The sequence below is a fragment of the Tursiops truncatus genome, chromosome 1 (assembly GCF_011762595.2).
Source record: "Tursiops truncatus isolate mTurTru1 chromosome 1, mTurTru1.mat.Y, whole genome shotgun sequence".
Classification (NCBI taxonomy): domain Eukaryota; kingdom Metazoa; phylum Chordata; class Mammalia; order Artiodactyla; family Delphinidae; genus Tursiops; species Tursiops truncatus.
The window spans coordinates 173,807,170-173,816,246 of record NC_047034.1 but is presented as its reverse complement, the minus strand read 5'-3'; the positions used below and the strand labels follow the sequence as shown (position 1 = coordinate 173,816,246).

Here is a 9,077-nt window from a genome sequence, read left to right as displayed (position 1 = left end):
GAAGCCCATTCCAGAAGGGGCAGAAGTCCCACTCCCGTGGAGACGGACCTGAACTCCAATCCCCACTGTCTAGGCTGCTGCCTCTCAGGAGGAAGGAGAAGCTGCCTGGTTCTGCGGTCCAGGTCAGAGAAATGGACGGCGCAAAGTCATCTTTGCAGGTGAGAGCTGCCAGTCTTCACATCCCCCGTGCTGTTTTCAGCTGTCACCTCTGAAACCTGACTCAGTCATCTTCTGCCCACACGCACCTCAAGCCGAGAGGCAGGCTCTCCTCGGGGAATCCTTCCTGGGCTCCTTCGCTCTGCGGATTCTAAACTCTGAGATCAGCGGTCTCAGCGGGTGCGCCCAGGGGGCGAGGCTCAGAGCAGGCGCTGCTCTGGTCACTGATGGTCAATTCTTCTCCGTTTTCAGCATTTCCCTCGGAGGAGCGCCACCTGCTGGGGGTCTGGAGAGCGAGGAGGGGGTGCAGGTGGTTCAGTCGTCCTCATCCTCATCTTCGTCCTCAGTGTCTTTGTTGGGGGCGCACCTCTGGAAGCACTGCACCACGGTGGCCAGAAAAAAGCTGGAGATGATGGCGGCGATGGACACAGCCACGCCAGAGAAGATGATGATGAACAGGTCTGTGAGCGAGAGGCTGAACTTGCACTCGCTGAAGCTGGCCTCCGACAGCTCTTGCAGGAATATCCTCCTGTTCTCCATGGGCAGGGAGCATTGGATTTCGTCAAGGCCTGTGAGAAAGGCAGGCAGAACGAGAGAGAGGTTTAGGCTGCAGCCCAGGATTGCCTACAAGTTAGCAAGGTGAGTGCTTACCAGGTGCAAAGCAGGCGCGTGCCCCCAAACACAAAAGGGGGAAAAAGTTGACTTGAATGCAATTTAAACGTTTTCAGAAAGCCTCAGGGGAATCACATGGAAGAAACCAGAATGTGCTGGTCTCCCTTTCTTTAAGGTGTGGCACTCTTGATTTTGAATCACTCAAGGTGGTGATGGAAGGGAGCATAATCTTTTTAGGGTTTAGAAGCTCTGTAAACCGTAATCCAGATCTGGTAATACCCAGCGCCCTCGGGGCAGAGGGCAGGGCAAGGCTGTGGGATGCGGAGGGGCGGTGCCAACCAATGGCAGTACCCTCTAGTGTGTAAGGCAGCTTCCCAAGAAGAATGCCAGCCTCCTTTCCACTGCCACCCAGGAGAAACTGAACAGAGGATCAGTGTAGCACTGTAGAAACTCCACTCACTACCCTAGAAGGGTTTTCCCTTGGCAGGAGTGGGGAAAATAAATATGTAGTTACGATGCTTGCATGAGCTCCTCTGTGCTTCAGAATCACCTGAAGACTATACCGAAATCCAGATTCCCAGGCTCCGCCCCCTGGAGAATCCAATTCAGCAGGCTGCACTGGGACCCCAGCCTCTGCATTTTTAAAATCCAGGTGATTCTGATGCCGCTGGTCCACGAGGCACACGTGAAAACATTATCTTCTAGTTGGTGAGAGAGACTGAGGGGTTTGAGAGAGAGTTCCTGGGACACCCACCCCGCTACAACCAGAAGAGCCCTTGTAAACTCTGTTTTATATATTGGGGTTCCCTTTAAGATCTCATGTGAAAAGTGTCTGGCTAATTTAAAAAGAAGTTTCAAATCCACAGGTCAAAAAAAATGTTACATCTGGGTATGTGCTGAGACAGGGCTTCATAGCAACAGCAATAAATGCAATCTAGAGCTTACCATGGGCCAGGCACTGTTCTAAGCACTTCACACATAATAAATAGTTTAATCCTCACAACTCTGTGAGATAGGTCCTGCCATCATCCCCATTTTACAGATGAGGAAACAGGCTCAGAGAGGTAAAGTAACTTGTCCAAAGTGGCACAGCTAGTAAGTGGCCTAGCTTGGACTCTAACTCAAACCATTGCCTCCAGAGACCTGGCCTGCAGCCACTGTGCCTCCAAAAGGAACAGAAAGCAGGTGTGGGGCTGGAGAGGAAAGCCAGGAAGAGAGGGGCCAGGGACATAGGAAGCCAACATTGTCTTCTCATGGCTGCCACCAAGAGGAGTGGTGGTGACAGCAGTTGTCGGTCACCTGGGGGTGAGGGACATGTTCTTAGTGTAATGGATTCATGGCATTTTAGAGATACCGCTGTATGACTGCTCCTCTATCAGTTAGCGGTTCCCCTCGGGGTACCCCATCTACCATCAAGTGAAATGGGAGGGCAGCTACAAGGACTGCAGGCCGGTGAATTTTACCCCTTCTACTTACTCGTAGGAGCCCAAAGCTGAGACTTGCCTGGGACAAAGGACCATCTGTAGATAGGGTGTCAACTAAGGTCTAAAGGATGAGATGGAAGCAGTTATGGAAGAACAGTCCAGGTAGAGAAGAAGGAAGCTGGCAAAGAACTTGGAGTTCGGGGAACCATGCAGCTGGGGCATCAGAGTGAGTTCATTCAGCATGAGCTGGGGCGGGAGAGATGGGCATGTGCTGAGATGAAGCCCCTGAGAACCGGGGTCTTCAAACAAATACTATGAAGAAAGGCCCACCTCCACCCCCAATCCTGTTATGGACTGGATTGTATCTCCCCCCACCCCAAATTCATATGTTGAAGCCCTAACCTCCAATGTGACTATATTTGGACATAGGGTCTCTAGGGAGGTAATTAAGGTTGAATGGGGTCATAAGGGTGGGGCCCTGATCAATAGGATTGGTGTCTTTATAAGAAGAGGAAGAGATAACAGAGAGCTCTCTCTTTCTCTGTGTGTGTGCATAGAGGAAAGGCCATGTGAAGAAACAGCGAGAAGGTGGCCATCTGCAAGCCAGGAAAACAGGCCTCAGCAGAAACCAAGCCTGCACACACCTTGATCTTGGACTTCTAGCCTCTGGAACTGTGATAAAATAAATTTCTGTTGTTTAAGCCACCTGATCTGTGGTATTTTGTTATGGCAACCCTAGTAGACTAAAAACAATCCTCACTGGACAAGAACAAAAGATACAGACTTGTGTTAGCATTAAGCTTTAAAGACTGTTCGTTATCAAGCATAATCTGCACATCCTGATGGATATACAATATGAACTACATACAAAGTCAAGTTACTGTCATAATTTCACGAACTTCGAATATAAGAAAATGCATGATATTAAAATGCATAAAAAGGTCAGACCTGTCTTTGATCTGGAAGAGGAGAGAAAAATAAAGTAATAGTACCTAATATTCATATTGCACTTACTACATGCAAACACTGTTCTAAGTTCTATATGCATATTAACTCTTAATTCTCACAACAACTATTATTCACCCATTTTATGAATGAGAAAACTGAAGCACAGAGAATTTACACACCTTGCCTTCAGCAACACAGCTTCACAGGGATGTGAAGACACCGTTTTGACGTTAAGCTCACCTGCCTGCAATTTCTGTGTATCTTTGGCATCCTTGCAGTTCTCAGGAAACCTTCAATTAGCTTTTTCAGTGCTTCCTGGTTTCAGAAAGCTGCCTTCAACCCATATCTAGCATAACCTGAAAGTCAGAATGATTCCTCACACCTCACTAATTAGCTGGTTTCTGTTCTGCAAAGAGCAGCCCTGCTAATTGCACAGCAATCCTGCCACCACCCTTTGGGTCTTTATTGTGTATCTTCCCTTCTAGCTCAGAAACAGAAGGTGGAGGAAGAATGACCGAGCTTCCTCCTTCCATCTGTCCTGACCCATCTTTTATGCAGTCTATAGCCAACCCACTGATGCTCTTCTCCCCATGGGAACTGTTGCTCAGCAACCATACTCATGTTCCCTCCTCTCCCTGAATGGATGCCTACCTTAGATATCCAAGGAATTAGCTGGACCAAAGCTCTGCAGGTTTCTCCAGTTTACACTTGACTACGTTTTTGACAATTTCTTTTCTTAAGCCAAGCTTTTGTTTACTTCTGAGCATTTTAAATGCATTTGAACAGAACAGGAGAGCTTTATGAAGAGTTATTGTGGGGTTCCCTTGCAGACATTATTTTTTTCAATGGAAAAGCAGGAAAATCAATTGACCTGCCCCTTCTTAACATCCACCCCACCCCTCCCTGCCAGCCAAAGATGTTACAAAAATAGAAAAGATGGACACTGATGGACACCATTGGACTACGTGAAGCTCAGTTTCTAAAACGAAGATAATATTTGCCATTTTCAAACCCATAACAGGTCATTATTAAAGAGAGAAAAGGTCTAGAAGTCATTTTTTCAATGAGCTGTATTAACTGGCAAACACCACCCCAACAAAACAACACAAGCCCACAGAGCCTGCCATTTGAATCCAACCTTTGCTGGCCACGACTCCTCAAGTCGCTTCTGATTTCTACGGTGTTCTTTGTGCCTTGAGATTACGCCTGGCATTTTTACAAAGTGACACTTTTACAAACTGTCATATCACATTTCTCTGTGGCTAGAGGAAGCAGGCTTGCTTGAAAAACCCCACACACAAGCCCACCAGGAGTGGGAGGCTCTGGACCCACGCTCAATGGAGCCATCACAAGATACACTGACTTAATGGGTTTCCGTAGCTCACAAAGGGCAGAGAAAAGAGAGTCAGCAGGACCCAGCAGAGGGGGGCAGGGCACCACTGCCGGCTGCTGTAAGAACACAGTCAAGGCCAACTGCAGAACTCAGGAGTTGGAGTAATCTGACTTTGGGGTCCCCTCTTCTCTCCTGCCGGAGCTACTCTAGACCAGGGTTTCTCAACCTCCGCGCTACCAACATTCGGGCCTGGATAATTCTTTGAGGTAGGAGGCTGTCCTATATACTGCAGGATGTTTATCATTATCCCTGTCCTCTACCCACGAGATGCCAGTAGCATCCCCACCCAGTGTGACAATCAATAATGTCTCCAGACAGTGCCACATGTCCCCAGGAGGAGGTCGGGGAAGGAGACAGAATTCCCTGGTTGAGAACCGCTGTTTTAGACTGAAATGCTCAGCTAAGTAGGTAAGCTTCTAAGGCAGGGCTGCTCTTGGCTACTAGGCAGACATTTAGTTGTTAAATGGATTTTTAATTCATGAATTAAACAAAATGGGTAAAGCTTAATGTTAGATACCAAAAAAGAAAAGAAAAGAAAGGAGAGAGAGAAAGAAAGGACAAAAGAAAGAAGGCAGGAAGGGGTGGGGAGGGAGGGAGGGAGGGAAAGAGGGAGGAGAGAAAAAGAGGAAGACGCAGTCCTGGCCTCAAGGAACTTAGGTCTAATAGGGGCAGCAGGACACAAGCATAAATAGTGATATTTTAGGAGAGAGAGTGAGAAGTCGCACAAGAGGTCCAGTGAAAGCCGGAGAGAAGTTGTGAGGAGAGTGCGGGGTAGGGGTCTCTGGGGGGAGGCCCGGAGGGACAGAGGGAGGATGGCTGGTCATGAGCTGTGGAGGGGAGGAGGGGAGTCCATGTGATGTCCCTACTTGATTTGGAATGTTCTCCCTCCTTTTCTTTTCTTTTTTTCTTTTTTTTTTTGAGGTACGCGGGCCTCTCACTGTTGTGGCCTCTCCCGTTGCAGAGCACAGGCTCCGGACACACAGGCTCAGCGGCCATGGCTCACGGGCCCAGCCGCTCCGCGGCATGTGGGATCTTCCCAGACCAGGGCACGAACCCGTGTCCCCTGCATCGGCAGGCGGACTCTCAACCACTGCACCACCAGGGAAGCCCCTCCCTCCTTTTCTGAGCCCACCTCCTCAGCTGTCTGAGTTAAGAATAGTAAACAAGAACCAGTATTTATGGGGCACTTCATGTGTGCCAGGCCCTGCTCTTAGGGCTTTATACACATTAGCTCACTGAATCCTCAGGCCAACCCAAAGAGGAGCCTCTAGTCATCCCCACTTTACAGATGTTCAAACTGAGACACAGGGAAGTCAAGTGACTTGCCCAAGGCCACACTGCCAGGAAACAGACAGAGCCTAGACTGACACCAGCCACTATGCACTCCCACCCATTTTCCCTGTCAAGGAGACCTAAGGCTGAACCAGCCCCACCCAGGGCCTCAGAACAAGTTCCCTCCTCCAGGCAGCGGCTTTTTTTTTTTTTTTTTTATGGTGTAGAGCATTCCTTTCTTTCTTTTTTTTTTTTAACATCTTTATTGGAGTATAATTGCTTTACAATGGTGTGTTAGTTTCTGCTTTATAACAAAGTGAATCAGCTATACATATACATATGTTCCCATATCTCCTCCCCCTTGAGTCTCCCTCACACCCTCCCTATCCCACCCCTCTAGGTGGTCACAAAGCTCTGAGCTGATCGCCCTGTGCTATGTGGCCACTTCCCAATATCTGTCTATTTTACATTTGGTAGTATATGTATGTCCATGCCACTCTCTCACTTTGTCCGAGCTTACCCTTCCCTCTTGCGGGCCCTCAAGTCCATTCTCTAGTAGGTCTATGTCTTTATTCCTGTCCTGTTCCTAGGTTCTTCACGACCATTTTTTTTTTTTAGATTCCATATATATATGTTAGCATATGGTATTTGTTTTTCTCTTTCTGACTTACTTCACTCTGTATGACAGACTCTAGGTCCATCCACCTCACTACAAATAACTCAATTTCGTTTCTTTTTATGGCTGAGTAATATTCCACTGTATATATGTGCCACATCTTCTTTATCCATTCATCTGTCGATGGACACTTAGGTTGCTTCCATGTCCAGGCTATTGTAAATAGAGCTGCAATGAACATCGTGCATGACTCTTTTTGAATTATGGCTTTTTCAGGGTATATGCCCAGTAGTGGGATTGCTGGGTCGTATGGTAGTTCTATTTCAAGTGTTTTAAGGAACCTCCATACTGTTCTCCATAGTGGCTGTATCAGTTTACATTCCCACCAACAGTGCAAGGGGTTCCCTTTTCTCCACACCCTCTCCAGCATTTATTGTTTGTAGATTTTTTCATGATGGCCACTCTGACGGGTGTGAGGTGATACCTCACTGTAGTTTTGACTTGCATTTCTCTAATGATTAGGGATGTTGAGCAACCTTTCATGTGTTTGTAGGCAATCTGTATATCTTCTTTGGAGAAATGCCTGTTTAGGTCTTCTGCCCATTTTTGGATTGCGTTGTTTGTTTTTTTGATATTGAGCTGCATGAGCTGCTTATAAGTTTTGGAGATTAATCCTTTGTCAGTTGCTTCATTTGCAAATATTTTCTCCCATTCTGAGGGTTGTCTTTTCATCTTGTTTATGGTTTCCTTTGCTGTGCAAAAGCTTTTAAGTTTCATTAGGTCCCATTTGTTTATTTTTGTTTTTATTTCCATTTCTTTAGGAGGTGGGTCAAAAAGGATCTTGGTGTGATTTATGTCATAGAGTGTTCTGCCTATGTTCTCCTCTAAGAGTTTTATAGTGTCTGGCCTTATATTTAGGTCTTTAATCCATTTGGAGTTTATTTTTGTGTATGGTGTTAGGGAGCATTCTAAGTTCATTCTTTTACATGTAGCTGTCCAGTTTTCCCAGCACCACTTATTGAAGAGGATGTCTTTTCTCCATTGTATATTCTTGTGTCCTTTATCAAAATAAGGTGACCATATGCACATGGGTTTACCTCTGAGCTTTCTATCCTATTCCATTGATCTATATTTCTGTTTTTGTGCCAGTACCATACTCTCTGGATTTCTGTAGCTTTGTAGTATATTCTGAAGTCCAGGAGCTTGATTCCTCCAGCTCCGTTTTTCTTTCTCAAGATTTCTTTGGCTATTTGGGGTCTTTTGTGTTTCCATACAAATTGTGCAATTTTTTGTTCTAGTTCTGTGAAAAATGCCAGTGGTAGTTTGATAGGGATTGCATTGAATCTGTAGATTGCTTTGGGTAGTATAGTCATTTTCACAATGTTGATTCTTCCAATCCAAGAACATGGTATATCTCTCCATCTGTTTGTGTCATCTTTAATTTCTTTCATCAGTGTCTTATAATTTTCTGCATACAGGTTTTTGTCTCCTTAGGTACGTTTATTCCTAGGTATTTCATTCTTTTTGTTGCAATCGTCTTTTAAAGAGATGTTCTGGAACTCTCCAGCAACCCTCCTGGTCCCCAGGCCCTGACCTGGAAAGGTCAAGGTGCTGGCATAGCCTCTCCCTGGTCAGGAGAAGTGCTCTGTGGGTACTGTGAAGTGCAGATGTGGAGGGAAACCATCCTGTGAGTGTTCGAACAGACCTCCGGGTGGGCCCTGGCTCTACCTCCTGATATCCTATGATCCTGGCCCAGGTCCTGTCTCCCCAAGCAGTGCCTTGTGATGATGCTCTGAGCATGTAATGAGGGGATATCTGAAAAGCTCTTACCAGGGTGCCTGGCCATCATTCAAGCTTGAAAAAGCCACTGTTAGTATCATACAGATTTTCAAGGTTTCAAATTGTGAGCAGGCCTGACTCCTGGTATCTGATGAGGGTGGCTTTGTTAGTCAGGGTTCTCCAAAGAAACAGAACCAATAGGATGAGTATACACGGAGATACTTATTATAAGGAATTGGCTCATGGAACTATGGAGCTGACAAGCCCCAAGATCTGCAGTCGGGAAGCTGGAGACCCAGGAAAGCTGGTGGTATAGTTACAGTACGAATGCCCACTGGCTCAGGACCCAGGGAGGGCCAGTGTTACCGTTCTATCCGAAGGCAAGAAGGAACTGATGTCCCAGCCCTAGGCAGTCATGCAGGAGGGGTTCCCCCCTACTCGAAGGAGGGTCAGCCTTTTTGCTGTAATCAGGCCTTTAACTGATTGGATGAGGTCCACCCACATTAGGAAGGGTCATCTGCTTTACTCAGTCTACTGATTCAAGTGTTAATTTCATCCCCAAACACCCTCACAGACACACCCAGAATAATGTCTGACCAAATATCAGGGGACCCACGACCCAATCAAGCTGACACATAAACTCAGCCATCACAGTGCTCTCTACACTTGCAGCAGCAGCAGGAGAGATGCTTCTCTAATTACATTAGGATGAGGCAGAAATTTAAACGAAACTCTCCTTTCCTCTACTTGCTCAAGACATCTGAGATAGGGAGGTGGAACTCGTTAAGGATCCTTAATGCCAGAAAGATCTGCATGTCCAGAGTCATCCTGACTACAGAGCCAGTGGAGCCTCCTTCTCTGCTCTTCCTCCATCTCC

General features: G+C 46.6%; 1 protein-coding gene across 1 annotated transcript in view; it reads right to left on the bottom strand.

The window, feature by feature from the left end:
• Positions 1 to 471: 471 nt before the first annotated feature.
• The window catches only part of LRRC38 (leucine rich repeat containing 38), a 33,787-nt gene continuing 25,181 nt past the window's right edge, over positions 472 to 9,077 (bottom strand). The window contains exon 2 of the mRNA XM_019918799.2: positions 472 to 725. Within this exon, the coding sequence (XP_019774358.1) occupies positions 472 to 725 (254 nt within the window). The remainder of the gene's footprint in view (positions 726 to 9,077) is intronic.